The sequence below is a fragment of the Amborella trichopoda genome, chromosome 11 (assembly GCF_054954075.1).
Source record: "Amborella trichopoda isolate Santa Cruz 75 chromosome 11, AtrichopodaSantaCruz75HAP2 v2.0, whole genome shotgun sequence".
Classification (NCBI taxonomy): Eukaryota; Viridiplantae; Streptophyta; class Magnoliopsida; order Amborellales; family Amborellaceae; genus Amborella; species Amborella trichopoda.
The window spans coordinates 30620310-30637714 of record NC_142346.1 but is presented as its reverse complement, the minus strand read 5'-3'; the positions used below and the strand labels follow the sequence as shown (position 1 = coordinate 30637714).

General features: G+C 37.7%; 1 protein-coding gene across 1 annotated transcript; it reads left to right on the top strand.

Moving 5' to 3' along the window:
• Positions 1–3951: 3951 nt before the first annotated feature.
• Positions 3952–4710, top strand: LOC18449044 (ferredoxin-A). Its single transcript, XM_006859093.4, has one exon. The coding sequence runs from the start codon at positions 4037–4039 to the stop codon at positions 4478–4480; it is 444 nt and encodes a 147-aa protein (XP_006859155.1). The 5' UTR covers positions 3952–4036; the 3' UTR covers positions 4481–4710.
• The last annotated feature ends 12695 nt before the right edge of the window (positions 4711–17405 follow it).

Here is a 17405-nt window from a genome sequence, read left to right as displayed (position 1 = left end):
CAAAGATCTTCAGCTAAAAGACATGAAAGGACCAAATGATTATTTGCTCTTGGTTACACCATCCGATAACATTGAGAGAGTCTTCTTCGACCAGAATAATGCCCTGAATACCCCTGCTAAAAATGATTTACAGATCCTAAAGAAGAGAAACCATCTCAGTCTGGTTTGCCCTAGTAAATCCACATAGTGGCATTCTCGTGATCTCTAAGAAGACGACCTACTCCAGCTTGCCTAGGATTTTCCAAAGAACTTCCATCAAAATTTAATTTGTAAGCACCTTCAAGAAGTGGGATCCAAGTGTAAGACGGATGGTATTTTAGAACATAAGAAAATGCTAGCATCTTTAAGTTAACAAAAATATATGCCCCTGAAGTTCATCTCCCATCAACAGTAATAGAGAACTAGTCCCATAAGGTTTGCAAAATTTTATCTTTAATGCTAGCAAGATCCAATGACCTTCCTTAAAAAATATGCCTATCCTGCTCTAGCCAAATCTACCATAACATTCCACTTCTGAAAATATTCCAATTAAGAATTCCTTTTTTGGGCAAAGATGTGAAACTGAGATGATTAATAACTGAAATTAGATCTGCTGGCATGATAATAGTGATACCCAGGAGACTGAAAGCCCACTTCCAAATGTCATCTACAAAGGAACAATGCAAGAAAAGGTGGCAACAAGTTTCTTCATGATTATTATACATGATACACATATTAGGAATAATTTTTCCCCTATTTCGAAGATTGTCTATTGTAAGCTATTTTTCTTTTAAGGCAATGCAAAAGAAAGCCTTAATCTTCTTGGGGATAGGCCATATCCAGATTGCAGACAGATAGTCTTTTGACCACCTTAGACGATTATAAAAAAGTAATCGATAAGCGGATTTAACATAAAAGACCCTGTCACTTTCACTCTCCCATATTACCTCATCTTCACCTGTAGGCAACATATAAACATCCTCAAGGATAGATAATAAACTCTAAAATTGTGAAATGACTTGGTCCGATAGCCTGTTATAGATATATTCAATTCCATACAGAGGCACCCAAGAGTGAGAGAGAGAATAAATCTGAAACTTTTTTTGCCAGAGAGCTCACTCTCGCAAAGAGATCTGGAAAGAGTAAGTATAAGGGCTGATCCCCATGCCACTTATTAAACCAGAATAAAATCTCATCCCCACTACCAATAAGCGAGGGAGTATTGTTGAGCACCATATTTTTGCAACTATAAATTCCCTTCCAAATTTGTGAAAAAAATTTACCTCCTCTCATTTTTTTAATCAAATAAGTGAAAGGTTTAATACCATACTTTGCTGCCAAGATATATTTCCATAGCTGACTGGGGCCTTGAATGATTCACCACCACCATTTAGAGAAAAGAACCCAATTCATATATTTAAGCTTTCGAATTCCTAAACTTCCCATATTCATAAGAGTGTAAATTTTATCCCATGCTACCAAATGGAATTTTCTATGATCATCATCAAAAGAATCCCATATGAATTTGCACATAAACCTTTCAATGATTTTAATAATATCGCTTTGCATTTGCAGAATGGGCATGAGATAAATGGGTAGCTTTACATAGGTGATTTGACAAGGGTAATACAGCCTCTTAAGGTGAGGGTCTTTGACTTCTAGAGGATCCCACACCGATTTAGGAAGCCTTGATTAGGAGACACAAACCCCCAAATATTTAAGAGGGAAAGAATCAATTATGCAGTCGAGAATAAGAGCCAAAGAATGAAGCAAATTACTGGCACACGAAACTCTAACCATAGAGGTTTTATGGAAATTTACTTTGAGGCCTAGGGCAAGTTGGCAATACAAGAGAAAATTAATAAGATTTTTAATCATGAATGGATCTACATCACAAAAGATCAAAGTGTCATCAACGTATTGTAAGTGTGAGATAAAGGGCCCGTTGGTCCTAGCTTGGAACCTACTTTGAGGCCCAGGGCAAGTTGGCAGAACATGAGGAAATTACTAATATTTTTAATCATGACTGGATCTGCATCACAAAAGATCAAAGTGCCATCATCATATTGTAAGTGTGAGATAAAAGGCTCATTGGTCCCAGCTTGGAACCCCTCCAGTCTTTCTTTCCTCGCTATGTTTTTAAGCATCATTCTGAACGCTTCTGCCATCAGGGAAAATAGGAAAGGGAAAAGAGGGCCACCCTGCCTATGAACTTTAGAAGCTTTGAAAAAGCCTATGGGAAATCCATTAATTAAGATGGAGAAATAAGCCGACGAAAGACAACCCATAATTCAAGAAATCCACTTAGTGCCAAAACCCATACACCTCATAATTTCTTGAAGGACCTGTCATTCAACCCTGTCGAAGTCTTTTTCCATACCAACTTGATAACTACCCCGGCTTTCCCTTCAAGAGATCTAGGGTGAAGACATTCTTGCGCAATCAAAATACTATCTGAGATCATTCTATTGCGTATAAAGGCAAACTGTTCACCCAAGACCAGAGAAGGGAAGACCACTTTTAGTCTTTTAGCCAAAACTTTGGTAATAATTTTAGGCTCGACAATAGACTAATGGGCCTAATATCTCTTATGTCAACGATTATATCTGTTTGGGAATAAGGGAGATATAAGTAGAATTAATACTTTTGATAATCTTACCACTCCACATAAATTTCCTTACCATAGACAAACGACCGAATTTAAGCAAACCCCAAAAACATTGGAAGAAAACCAAAGAGAAACCATCTAGTCTGGGTGCCTTATCACCTGCTAGCCCAAAGACAACATTTCTCACCTCTTCTTTAGAAACCTCCCTCTCAAGGTCCTTGGCCAAAGTAGGGGACATGATTTTGAATGGAATCCCATCCAAGATAACCCCAAGATTATGCTTACATGGGAAAGCCTTAAGAAAATGATTGGTGATAGCATTTTCTTTACCCAGAGAAGCTCTCTCAACAACTCCAGGCATACGCAAGGCGGAAATGTCATTTTGCCTCCTGCGGGTGTTAGCTATGGCATGAAATTTTTTTGTGTTATTATCACCCTCCTTGAGCTATTTAACTCTACACATTTGCCTCCAATAGATTTCTTCTAGTCACAGATAATCATGTAATTGATTTAATAAATAATTCTTATTTTGGTAAGATGTAATTTTGGTATAGGAAATTTTAAAGTTGATGTACAAATCTATTTCACATCTAATTAGAAAAATATAAGACTAAAAAACAATATAGATTGACCAGATCCAAGAAGCACTTAAAAATATTGAAAATGGACTGTCTAGATAATGTATTACATAATGCACCATGTTTAGAAATTGAATTCATTTTTTTTCCACTTTCGTGTATCTTAAGATTGAGAAGATCAACTAAGGGTTTTTTGATATTAAAGAAACTAATATAAATCCAAAAAACTTTTTCCTAGTGGTTTTTGAGATATGCTTTATAGTCTTTACTTGATCCAGATCTGAAATCCGAATTCGAATTCTATCCGGATCCGGGTATGGATCCAAAATTTAGATCCGAACAGCGTATAAAATTTCGAAGCCCAAAATCCATCTAAAATGCTCGTTGGAACAAGTGTCTCCATTGATGGACCAAAAACCCGTCCAGTACTATTAAATGTCCCTTGCACCCACGCCTCTTTCACATCAAACCTCTCTCTCTCACACAATTATCTGTTCTTAAATTCAATTATCTCTGGTTGCATGCCACTAATGCAAGGCTACTTCTAGAAATCCATTTTACAACACTCCTAAGCATATGGACTTCGTGCCTTTTTCTGAACCGTTGGATTTGAAAAGCAAATCTCAGCCTCAAATTAGATACCCACCATCTTGATGAGAATAGGTAGATAAGCAGTCCATAGCATCGCGACACGTGGCAGATAGGATTGGACCCCCCTTCTCTCCTACTTCTTCACACTCACCTCTCATTTCCCACCACCAAAATTCAACACTCTACCTCCTCCCCACTCTCCCTAATCATACACCAGGCTCTGCGAGTTCTTGTGAGAAAAACAAATCAAGAGAGAGAGAGAAAGAGAAAGAGGAGAGAGATGGCCTCGGGTACGCTCTCGACCGCGATGGTGAGCTCCAACACCGCATTCACCCAGCGCCGTTCGGCGGTGCTGTGTGGCGCCCTTCCGAAGGTTGGTTATACGGCATTTGGTGTCAGGAGCGCTCGGGGTGGCCGAGTGACTGCCATGGCCACCTACAAGGTGACGCTGGTGACTCCGGAGGGAACTAAGGTGCTTGAGTGCCCCGACGACACCTACATTTTGGACCAAGCCCTCGATACGGGCATCGACCTTCCCTACTCATGCAGGGCGGGCTCGTGCTCGTCATGCGCTGGCAAGATCAAGGGTGGCACCGTCGACCAGTCGGATGGGAACTACTTGGACGATGACCAGCTCAGTGAGAACTGGGTCCTCACTTGTGTCGCTTTCCCTATGTCTGATGTCACCATAGAGACCCACAAGGAAGAGGAGCTCATGGGCTGATATTCGTCCCTCTTCTCTGTATAGGTTGCAGCTTCTTTGAGCCTTGTCATTCTTGCTCTCTCTCTCTCTAAAGTTGCACCTTGTTTGATCCTTTTCTCCTGATTCCCTTCTCAAGACTGTTTTTACCTGGTTTAGATTTCGTTCTCTCTCTCTTTTTCATGAGTAATTGTTTGTTAGTATATGCTTATGTAAGAGGTTGATTAAACTGAAAGCAGATTCTCCATTCTACATATTTGTGACCTGCCTTATCGATGATGAGGGAGGAAGTCTAATGAGTGTTAGTTACAACATGTATCATGGAGAACGGTAATTAATTTATAGAAAGGTATATAAAAATATTGTTTATTCTTGGTATAAAGAGGTCATAGTCACTATTGCCTATCAAAGTTCAAATTGGATAGTTGTATCAGGGACTAGGCTCAAAGAGGAAAAATTATGGATACCCTTGGAATGTAATTTGTCGACCTCCAACCCCCAGTATTTTTTATATCACGTCCTTTGACTTAACTATTATTTTTTCTTGTATTTACCCTGGTTCAAAAGTTAAAAACCAAACTATCCTTTCAATCATCTCTCTCCCCACCTGATAGCAATCTCTCATTTTTTTCTCCCTACCTGATAGAAGTCTCTCATTTCCTCTTTCCACCAAATATCAATATCTGTCCCTGATTGATATCAAGTTCTATATCTCTCTCCCCACCAGATATATATATCTCGCCCTTGCCTAATATCAGTTTCTCCATCTCTCTCTCTCTCTCGCTCTCTGCCTGATCTCTCTCTCTCTCTCTTTCCTTGCCCAAAATGGGAAAGTTCAGTCTGACGCAAAAGTGTATTGGATTGGTAGTGAGGCTTTTGAAATTTGAAGCAAGAATGCGGTCCTGTACACTTTTGTGCCGGACTGCATTTTTCCATTGTTTTTGACACAGTCCGACAAAAAATGTGTTGGACAAGAAGAGCATGGTATAAAATGTGGTCCGACAGAAAATATGCCAGATTGGCTTCTTCTTTGACAAAAGGCCTTACAAAGCGTGAGATTAGTAAGATGTCACAATGAATGGGGCTAGAGTTCATTGAACAATCATCCACAGCAGTAGGAACCCAACCAAGTATTTTGTAACCTCACAAGTCTAACTTCAATGTGGTAAAAACAAACTTTTTGTGTGATTAGTTTGATCACTAGACGGCAAAATATTATTGGCACACGTTTTCAGATAATCCAGAAAGTGGTTTCTAAGTTAATAGGATGTGTTATACTCTTAACGTTGTCTATGGACTAAATAAGTCGGAGTGTTTTATGTACAGTGGCACTCTTGACAGACACACCTATGTAAGTGTGGAAGTGAGATCGCTTCTTATTAGATGAGACTCGTCTCTAGAGCCCTTATGAAATTGAGATATAAGCACAAGGCCCAAAAGATATTAGTAGCTAAAAAGAAACCAGAGTTGAATTTTGTTTGTGAGTTATATTACCGGTCTATTAGATGAGCAACTTGGTTCAAATCTATATACTACCACGGTACTTAACGAACTTTATAGCGTACACTCTAAGTGAAGGTTCAAATTGAAAGATACCTTCCTGTTTTGCAAGTAATATGTTTCATATGCTTGTTTTTTCTTTTTTTTCTTTTTATTTTGAAATAGTGGAGAAAAATGTTAATATTTTTTGCTTTGAAAAATGCTTGAGTGTATTTCAAAATAACTTCATTTGTTTTTGTGCTTTGTCTAAGCTGTTTTTGGGAAAAAAAAGCTATGGGTTTGAATCCCACATTCAAGAAGAGAGAGTTATATGAACAATATTTAAGATTAGGCATTCCCATGCCATATACGCTTAATATAAGATGAGAGATATGGTGCTTGTCTAGAGCACGCGAAGTGTGCGACGTGCATATGCACATGCGTATGCATATGAGAGGGCATGGGCGCAAGGGTATTTGGTGGCACACTTTGAACTTTGCGCGCTTGCTTGGTGCGAGAGGCACCCCTCGCTGAGAACGTGTGTGGATCCAGCCCAAGGCTCAATATCTTTTTGTGAGCCCAGTTCGTGTCGAACATCCACCAGTCAGCTAGTCATTGATGAGAAATGAAGGCTAATAAAGGCTTGTAACAGCAGCCTTAAGGAGGTGTATGTAACTTGTAGCTATTGGTGTTGTATGTAACCACTACTACAATAAGTGTGCAACCTCCTTGTAGTATTATAATAAGGGCACTCCATCCCGTACAAGTTAGTTACTAGAGCATAACTTTTTGCATCTCTCTCTACATACCATTCTACTGTGAAATTCCATGGACCACAACAGTGGGCTAATCTATCTCTTTCTACTCGTTTTTTATCTCTTTCTCTCTAAAATACCATGACTCTGGTGTCTTGTGCGTGAGTTTCAAATTCGGATGCATAAAGCTTTGAAACATCAAAGAGACCTCTTTATTTTCATGTATCTCAACGATTAATTGCCCCTCTTATGCACACCAAATACAATATCGAAGGGGGGAAAATTTTATTTTGAGATAGCGCTCTTGTGTGCCCAAAAATAAGAAGGTTTATTGCTTCATTTTTCTAAAAATTGTACTACTGTTTCTCCCCTTTCACCGAACCATTTTCCAAAAAGGCCAACACAAATCGAGTTTTAACTTGGTTGGCGAGTTTGTCAAAATTTTTAAACACTTTTCCATATAAAACCAAAGTTTAAAAAACTCACCTCAGTCTTGGGATTCTGTCCTTGCCCAAGCCAAGTTACCTAGGTGAGTCTAGTGTGCACAAGGAAGGGTGATAAAAAGCGAAAAAAAAATTTGTTAAAAAAAATTGTATAAAAGAAAAGATAACTATAAGCAACATTGAAAATCCAAATAGCATGTAAAAATAATATAAAAGAGAGGATTTAAATAGTTCGAAACATTTTAAAAAATCCAAGAAAAAGGAAAAATTATAAAATAGGATACAAATAAAACTCATAAATCAATATAAAAAACATCAAATTTTACCCGAGTTTATACCCGAGGACTTGGCTCGGGATGGGGCCAGAGTCCAGTAACTTGGCGAAGTTAACAAATGCTGCATAAAACTGACTACCTTCCACAATTTTTGTCATTTAGAACTCTATTTGTTCTGAAAATTCACTCTGTTGCATCCTCTAAAAATGTCACGTGGGAGATTTTTAAAAAATAAAAAAATCTCATATTTGCGATGTTTTCTTTTTAGTTTTCATCTAGGCTTTGACGAAGTTGAAAGTCTTGCAAATGTTTTTTGCAACCCTCTGTTTTATTTGAAATTTCTTCTTTTCTTAGTATCTATCAAATCAAATGCTTATTTTTCTACAAAAGCTCCACTCAAAATTTCAGATTCGGGAGATCCTGAGTACTAAAATATTATGTAGCGGAAAATATAAAAAATCACTAATACCATCGAGGGTAATGACAATAAAGTCAATTTTCATTCTACTTTTTTTTCATTTTACACATAGGTTTCCTTATTGTTAGTTATTTATTTTTATTTTTTATTTTTCTAAATTTTTAGTTTACCTCTCTATATACGAGTGGGCCAAATAGGGATAGACCCTCCTCTGTGCTAACCATTTCGTTATCTATGGCACTTACAAGTCGAAGCATTGCTCTTGAATAAGTCATAGACGGAACCCACACTTAAGAGCCATGCAACAAAGTGGAGAGCCGTTTTTTTTTGTATGGCAGGGTTGAGTAATGTGAAAGACAAAAAAAAACTCATAAAATAAGAAAGGGTTAGAGAGAGAGAGAGTTTTTTTTAGAGAGAGAACACAGATGGTGTTTTAACATAAAAAAAAGGGTTTTCAGTTGGGGCTCTGTTTTTAAAGACTCTTGCAAGCAGAAAAAAAGGTTTTTTTTTTTAGGCCCTTCGAGAGAAGAAAGTGCAGGTATGTAGCAAGGTTTCTATCACCATTTTAGGCCATTCCAGATGCCATTTTTGCTATCTCTCACCCTCAATACACAGCTGGAAAACCAGAGCAGCTGGTGTGCTGTCTGGTTGCTTCTCCAAGCCATTGGAAGACCATCTTTTGAGTTTTTTGAGGTAGAAAAGAGATGATCTTGTTAGTGCTTGTGAGGTAACTTTGTATTTTCTCCAAGTTATTGTTCTTCTCCCTCATTTGATTGTAAGCCTCAAGTTTTGGGCAAAAACTTGAGAAAAAACTCATTGTAACCCTCATTTGATTTTAGTGGATTCCTATCTCGAATTTGCCCCGTGGTTTTTCCCTTCGCATTGAAGGGTTTTTCACGTTAAACATTGTGTTGTGATTATGTTTGGTGGAACTTTCCCCTCTTTTTTTTATGATTTCTATTTTTTTTGGCACTTAGCAAATTGTCTATTTTTCAGTATTTGCACAAACATACATTGTGGGTTGTTTTTTCTTTTGATTCACACATAGAAAGGGCATTGCTTCTCAATAACCGGTATCAAAACCAGGTTGTATGTGAATCAAAGATGGATGCCCTCTACATGGATGATTAGTTTGAATGGGGGTAATTGGTCAATTTAGAAGGCCAAGATGGAAGACCTTCTCTTTTCAAGAGACCTCTATTTGTCAATTGAAGGGATAGAGAAGAAACCAGAAACCATCACCGATGATGATTGGAAGAAGTTAGATCGAAAAGCAATTGCTTGCATTCGATAATGGTTGGATGATACTGTGTTCCACCATGTATCAACGAAAACTAGTGCAATTTTCTTGTGGAAAAAATTGCATAATTCGTATGAGAGAAAGATGGCTGGAAATAAGGCATTTTTAATTAGAAAACTTGTAAACTTAAAGTTTAAGAAGAACGGGTCGATTGCGGAGCACTTGAATGAAATGTTAAGCATTGTAAATCAATTGGCGGCTATGAAGATGATGCTAGATGATGAGCTGCAAGCATTGTTGTTGTTGAGCTCATTGCCTGACACTTGGGAGACCCTTGTTGTATTCCTTAGCAATTCGGTACCTGATGGGGTTGTTACCATCAGCCAAGTTACAAATAATTTGTTGAATGAAGAAGTGAGAAGAAAATCTTCAGATTCATTTCACTCATACGCATTAGTCACTGAAGAATGGGGGAGACCTAAAAATAGAGAAAATCATAATAAATCAAAAGGGAGATCCAACTTTAGAAATGAGTGATGTGTTACTATTACAAGAAGCCTGAACATGTGAAGGAGTGTCGGAAGTTCAAAAGGAATCAAAAAGAAGGAAAATATGGTGATGGAAACAAAGAACATCAGGAAACCACTGCAGTTGCTTTTGGTGAAATTATAATCCTCTCGATGTATGGTGAAGGCTGTGTTAGTGCAGCATGTTATGATTCAAATTGGGTGATTGATTCAAGAGCATCCTTTCATGCTACTTCACACAGATGTTTCTTTACCATGCAGTAGTCGGGAGACTTTGGTTCAGTAAGGATGGGAAATAGTGGAGTATCTAAAACTGTTGGAATATGTGATATTTGTATTACTACTAATATTGGCTACAAGTTGGTCCTTAAGAATCTGAGACATATTCCAAACCTCAGATTGAATCTGATCTCAACAGGAATGCTTGATGATGAAGGATATGAGTCACAGTTTGGCAATGGAGTGTAGAAGTTGAAAAATGGCTCTCTTGTTGTGCAAAAAGTAAGAAATGTTGCTCTATCTACAAGACCAAGCCCAGCTATCCAAAGGTGAGGTGAACACTACCTTTGAAGAATCTTTATCCGACTTGTGGCATCAGCGACTTTGTTACATGAGTGAGAAAGGTTTGGAGATTATTGTGAAGAGAAATTCTCTTCCATGTCTCAAAGGTACGTCCTTAACCCTTTGCGATCATTGTTTAGTAGGAAAACATCATAGATTTTCTTTTTTACATGCTAAAACTAAACGAGATACTGAAATACTTGTTTTAGTTTACTCTGATGTACGTGGCCCTATGACTGTGAAAACTCTTGGTGGTGCTTTGTATTTTGTCACTTTTATTGATGATGCATCCAGAAAAGTTTGGAGCTTTACCAAGAAGTGCAAAGACCAAGTATTTGAAATGTTTCAAAAGTTCCATGTCATGGTTCAAAGACAAACAACAAAGTCCTTGAAATGCCTTCGCACAGATAATGGTGGAGAGTACACCTTAAGGAAGTTTGATGACTATTGTACCAAGCATGGCATACGACATGAGAAAATTGTTCCCTCCACACCGCATTATAATGGTGTTGTAGAAAGAATGAATCGTACCATAATAGAAACGGTTAGAAGCATGCTTTCCTCAACTAAATTACCAAAGGAGTTTTGGGGTGAAGCTATGAATACGGCGTGCTACATGATAAATTTATCTCTTTCAGCTCTATAGGAAGGGGATGTGCCAAAAAGAGTGTGGATAGACAAGGATGTATCCTACGCACACTTGAGAGTCTTTGGATGCAAGGCTTTCATGCATATACCTAAAGAGCATCGAAGCAAGTTAGATAACAAAGCAACCCAATGTGTATTTTTGAGTTATAGAGATGATGAATTTGAGCATAAGTTGTGGGATCCGAAGGTCAAGAAGTTACATAGAAGCCGAGATATGTTCTTTCATGAAAATCAAACACTTTTCTATTTTGATAAGGAGCAACCGCCAAAGAGGTTTGTAGATAAGCTGCCTAAAGCACAAGCCCTTTTACCCATACATCATGATGATGGGCAGCAAGTTCAAGATGAATATGACAAAGTTTGGGGTGGTGAGACTCCTCAAATAGATGATGTGCATGATGATGATGGGCATGGTATTGATGATGTACATAGTGATGTTGAGCAGGAGGAGCAGCCTCCTCAAGAAGAGCCATCTATGGTGAGAAGGTCACAAAGGGAACGAAAAGCCTCAAAATATCCATCATCAAAGTATGTCACACTCACTGAAAGGGGTGAACCAAAAACTTTTAAAGAAGCTATGATACATGAGCAAAATGAACAATGGAAGAAAGCCATACAAGAAGAACTTGAATCCTTACAGAAGAACAAAACCTATGAGCCTATTGAGCTACCAAAAGGACGCAAAGCTTTGAAGAACAAGTAGGTATTTAAGTTAAAAATGAAGATGACAATAAGAAAATGAGGTACAAGGCAAGGCTGGTTGTCAAGGGATGTGGACAGAAAAAAAGTGTCGATTTTGATGAAATCTTTCTTCCATTGTGAAGATGACTTCTATTCACACTATCTTAAGTCTAGCTGCTGTCAAGGCTTGGAGATTGAGCAGTTAGATGTCAAGATAGCCTTCTTGTGTAGAATCTAAAGGAAGAAATATATATGGAACAACCAGAAGATTTCCTAATGAAGGGTAAGAAGCACATGGTATGCAAGTTGAAGAAGAACTTGTATGGATTGAAGCAAGCGCCATGACAATGATACAAAAAGTTCAACTCTTTTATGATGAGTCATGGTTTTACTAGAATCATTGCAAACCACTGCGTTTACCTTAGAAAGTATTCTGAGTCTTTCTTTATTATTCTCATGTTATATGTTGATGATATGTTTATCATCGATTAAGATGCTAATTTGATCGATAAGTTGAAAAAAGAATTGAACAAGGTTTTTGACATGAAGGATCTAGGGGCTACAAAACAAATTTTGGGCATGACAATCAAGCATGATAGGAAGAACAAAAAGTTGTGGTTATCACAAGAAAAGTACATTGAGAAGGTACTTGAAAGATTCAACATGAAGAATGCCAAGCCAGTCAGCACATCACTAGCTAGTCACTTCAAGTTGAGTACCAAGTTATCTCCAACCAGCAGTGAAGAGAAGAAGGAAATGGAGAAGATCCCATATGCATCAGCCGTAGAGTTTAATGTACACTATAGTGTGTACAAGGCCTGACATAGCACACGCACCGGTGTAGTTAGCAGATACTTGGCAAATCCAGGCAAGCAACACTGGGAAGCGATAAAATGGATTCTAATGTATCTAAGAGGCACATCTAAAGTTTATCTATGTTTTGGAAACTCATCACCCTTGGTGGAAGGCTATACAAATGTGGATATGGCAGGAAGTCTTGATAGAAGAAAGTCTACTTCGGGTTACTTGTTTACTTTTGCAGGAAGAACCATTTCTTGGTAATCAAAGTTGCAAAAATGTGTTGCACTCTCGACTACAAAGGCATAGTATATTGCTGCCACAGAAGCCTGTAAGGAGATGCTATGGTTGAAGTGTTTTCTTATAGAGTTGGGTTTGAAGCAAAATGAGTATGTAGTTAGATGTGACAGTCAAAGCTCCATTGATTTGAGCAAGAATGCTATATTCTACTCTAAGACCAAGCACATTAAGGTGCAGTACCATTGGATTCGAGATGTGTTAGAAAATGGGTTGATGAAGACTAGCAAAATCCATACTGATAGGAATCTGTCAGACATGATGACGAAGACAGTGCCAAAGGAGAAGCATGAGCTATGCAGAGCTCTGGCAAGCATGGGTGCAATGTGAGAATCCAGAATGGGGGAGCCCTTCTCATGGGTCTGGAGGGGGAGTTTGTTGTAGTGATTACCTTGTGGGGTCCAACCCCATGAGAAGACAGAACCCAGACTTAAGAGTCATGCAACAAATAAATGAAGTGGAGAGCTGTTTTTTTGTATGGCACGGTGGAGTAAGTGAAAGAAAAAAAACTAATAAAATAAGAAAGGGCTAGAGAGAGAGAGAGAGAGAGAGAGAGAGTTTTTTTTAAAGAGACAACATATAGGGTGTTTTTAAGATAAAAAAAGGGTTCTCAATTGGGGCTCTATTTTTAGAGACTCTTGCAAGCAAAAATAAGGTTTTATTTTTTTAAGGCTCTTGGAGAGAAGAAAGTGCAGGTTTGTAGCAAGGTTTCTATCACCATTTCAGGCTATTCCATATGCCATTTTTTATATCTCTCACACTCAACACTCAATTAAAAAATCAGAACAGCTGGTGTGCTATCTGGTTGCTTGTGAGGTAACTTTGTATTTTCTCCAAGTTATTGTTGTTCTTCCTCGTTTGATTGTAAGCCTCAAGTTTTGAGCAAAAACTTGAGAAGAAACTCATATTGTAACCCTCATTTGATTTTAGTATATTCCTCTCTCAGATTTGCCCCATGGTTTTTCCCTTTACATTGAAGGGTTTTCCACATTAAACCTTGTATTGTGATTGTGCTTGGTGGAACTTTACATTTTTTTGTGATTTGTGATTTCTATTTTTCTTGGCACTTTGCAAATTGACAATTTTTTGGTATTTGCACAAACATACATTGCGGGATGTTTTAACCTTTGATTCATACATAGAAGGGAAGGGCATTGCTTCTCAACACATAAATCAATAATATATTTTTAAGAGAAAATTACCATATATCGTATATAATTACCGTAATAACTAAAATCCTCAATTCTTAATTATTGCAAGCATATCCTTTTTTTGTCCCATTTTTCATTCCCATTTTTCCCTCACTTCAGATGTTAGAAATCTGAAGTCACAAAGTTATTGTATGACTTTTTCATGTCCAATGTATGAAGTCACAAGGTCACCTTATGACTTCGAATTTCCAATGTCTAAAGTCATAAGGTAGGCATATGTTAATCCAATGTCCTAATGAGGTGACCTTGTGATTTCGGATATTGGAAATCAGAATGTCACAATGTAACTTCATGAATTCAGATTTCTTAAATGTTGATCATATTAGATAATTTCGCTTCTTACGTATCAAATCTCGTTCACAGATGCCAATTGTGGTAGTCCATATGGCAAACTAAGTTTTCATGGACAAAACAGTAAAGATCGGGAATGAAAGGATCATGAATCGGATATAACATATTTGGTTATATTCGGCCAACACAAGAGTAAGAATTTCATCCAAGAAAATAAATTTTTATAATATGAATTTTCGCTTTGGTTAAGTAATAATGGGTGAGACAATTACTACAGTAATTGATTGGTTTTATTATGGTTTTCCATGTGAACAGATATGGCAACTGGATATTGAGATGTCAGTGTCTAATTGTTTACTATACTCATATAGAAACGGTATTGTATAGTTTTAGCAAGTACTGCGTGTACCTCTCTATAAATCTACGATTGTATTGTAGTCTAATTCAATTTATTGAATACAGAGAAAAATTGTTTCTCACATGGTATCAGAGCTTGGTTCTCTGCTCTCAGTCTCCCTAGTCTCAAAGGTGCAGCAGCAACAGTCCGCACCAGTCAGTAATTATTCCCGCTCTTTGATATACTTCTCAGTGTGAGCACCTCGGCCCAAAAGTCTCTGCCATTGGTGCCCTTCTCCTTTTTTGGTCTCTTTGAAACATGACATCCTCTCTCTCTAAACTGGTACTCCTCTCTCAGTCTCTATTATTTCACTATTTTTTTCTACTCTCTCCCTCTTTTTTTCTCTTTCCAGATCTCAGATCTCCTCTAATCTCTCTCTCAAGATCTACCTCAAGATTTTCTCTAATCTCTCTCAAAAATCTCTGATCTCTTCCTAATCTCTCTGCTATCCATCTCTCTCTCTCTCTCTCTCTCTCTTGCGAAGAAATCTCTCGCTCTCTTTGTCTTATCTCTTTTATCTCTCTTGTCCAAATCTCTTCCTATTATCTCTCGCCCAAATATCTCTAATCTCTCTGATCTTGGCATGGACACCCCACTACTCTCTTTGTCTCAATTTCGTTGACGCTCTCTCTTATCTCTGTCTCTCTCAAAAAAAAAAAAAAACTTTGATCTTTACGTGGAAGCCCCATTTCTCTCGTTGTCTCAATTTCGTTGATGCTTTCTTAGCTCTTTGATCGCTCTCTCTCTCAAAATCTCTTCCTTTTTTCTCTACGTGGATGCCCAACTTCTCTCTCTCTCTCTCTCTCTCTCTCTCTCTCTCTCAATTTGTGTTGAAGCTCTCTCTTATCTCCCATATCTCAATTTCGTTGATCTCTCTTCCTAATTTCATTGATCCCTCCCTCTCTCTCCTAAATTCTATCTCCTAGATAATAGGGCATTGGGCTTTGCTCTATTCACAGTTTTCTATGATCCCAAAGTATAGACCCAATTTCCCTTCATATGGAAAAATCTGAGTCTTTCCAGCTTGTACCCATTAAATTCAATGACACTAACTACACTTTCTAGGCCTCATTTATGCGGAATGTCATTCATAGAAAATGCCTTATCGGATACATATATGAGACACATAAGAAACTTGATGAGCTCGAAAAAATAGAAGAATAGGGCATAAATAATTCTCGAATTATAGCATGGCTAATAGGCTCATCAGAAAGTAATAGGGATCAATCTGAGCACTTTCAAAATTGTTCGAAAAGCTTGGAAATTTCTTGAGGAAATTTATAATCTGACTAACTGGGCACGAAAGTACCAGTTAGTATAGGAACTTCGCTCCCTTAAGCGGGGAGAGCAGTCTATTCAAGACTTTTACTCTTCCTTGAAGACACATTGGGATGCTCTAGCACTTATGGACGTTGTAATTGAAGATTGTCCTAGCACAAAAACAATTACCAAATCTCGAGAGGAATTTCAAGTTATTGAATTTTTAATAGCGTTTCGTCCAGAATTTGAAAGTGTCAGAAATGGTCTGGTCCACAGAAGCTCTCTTCCCACTCTGAATCAAGCTCTTTCTGAGCTAATTGCAAAAGAAACCAATGTAAAATCTCTTAACTTGGGATTTAAAGGAGAAACAGTTTTTGCGGCAACCCAACCTCAGAGATGAAATGTGCTTAAATATCATCAGCGTAACTCGTACTATGTTCCTCCCGAGAACATGTCATCTGTCAGATGCAATTATTGTAAAGAACTGGAACTCATTAAGTACACATGCCCAAAGAAAAAGGAACCCATCTTCGCTGCTGTCGCTGATACAAGTCAACTATTGCTCAAATACACACCAACCCAAATTGGTTGTCCCAGTCTTACTCCTGCTTCACCAACTGTGACATTTAGACTTGAATAAGTACAGTCTATGCTTTTACAGTCACATCTGGCATCTGAACCCGCCCCTTCTTTTTAAGATAACTTTGTTTCTACCTCTTGGCTGAACGACTCTGGAGCTTCTCATCATATGACCTCCACTGAATTCATCCTAGTTGATTGTAAGTATTATTCAGATACTATTTATCCTGCTAATGGAGCCACTATGAAAGTTTCAAAAATGGGCTCCATATCTCCGATCTCTGACCCTTTTGGTAAATTAAGGGTTTCCAATGTTTGCCATGTTCCTTCTCTTGCTATGAATTTATTGTCTGCCGATCAGATTACTCGTTCCAACTGTGATGTTTTTTTTCCATCTTCTTGCAATATATAGGACCGAAAGTCATGGCGATTGATTGGGACTGGACGTAACATTAGAAATTTGTACTACCTGGACTAGCTGCATATGCCAACCTTATGTCTGTATTGTTTCTATTGTTGATGACACGTCTCTGTGGGATCAATGTCTTAGTCATATTTCTGGTTCTCATTTACAGTCTTTATTTTCCTGCAATGTGCTTAGTACTGTTAAAAACAAAATTTTTATTGATGTCCAACATAATTCCCTAAATCTTGTGGTTTACCTTTTTCTCGAAGTACTTCCATTTCATTTTCTATGTTTGATCTTGTTCATACTGATGTGTGGGGCCTTGCACCTATTCTATCTAAAGGAGGGTCACACTATTTTGTAACCTTTATTGATGATCATACTTGTTATACATGGGTTTTCTTTATGAATAATCGTATTGAATTTTTTAAAATTTTCACTTAGTTTTATTCATATATAGAAATCTAATTTTCTACTAAAATCAAAGCCCTAGGCTCAAATTCTAAAGGGAAATATATTAGTAGTTTACTTCAACAGTTTTTTACTAATAAAAACATTCAACACCACAAAACCTATCATTATACACCACGGCAAAATGGTGTTGCCGAACATAAATATCTTGGAAACCACAAGATCCATTCTTTTGTTTATATTTGTCCCAAAAGAATTTTTGGCAGAAGTTG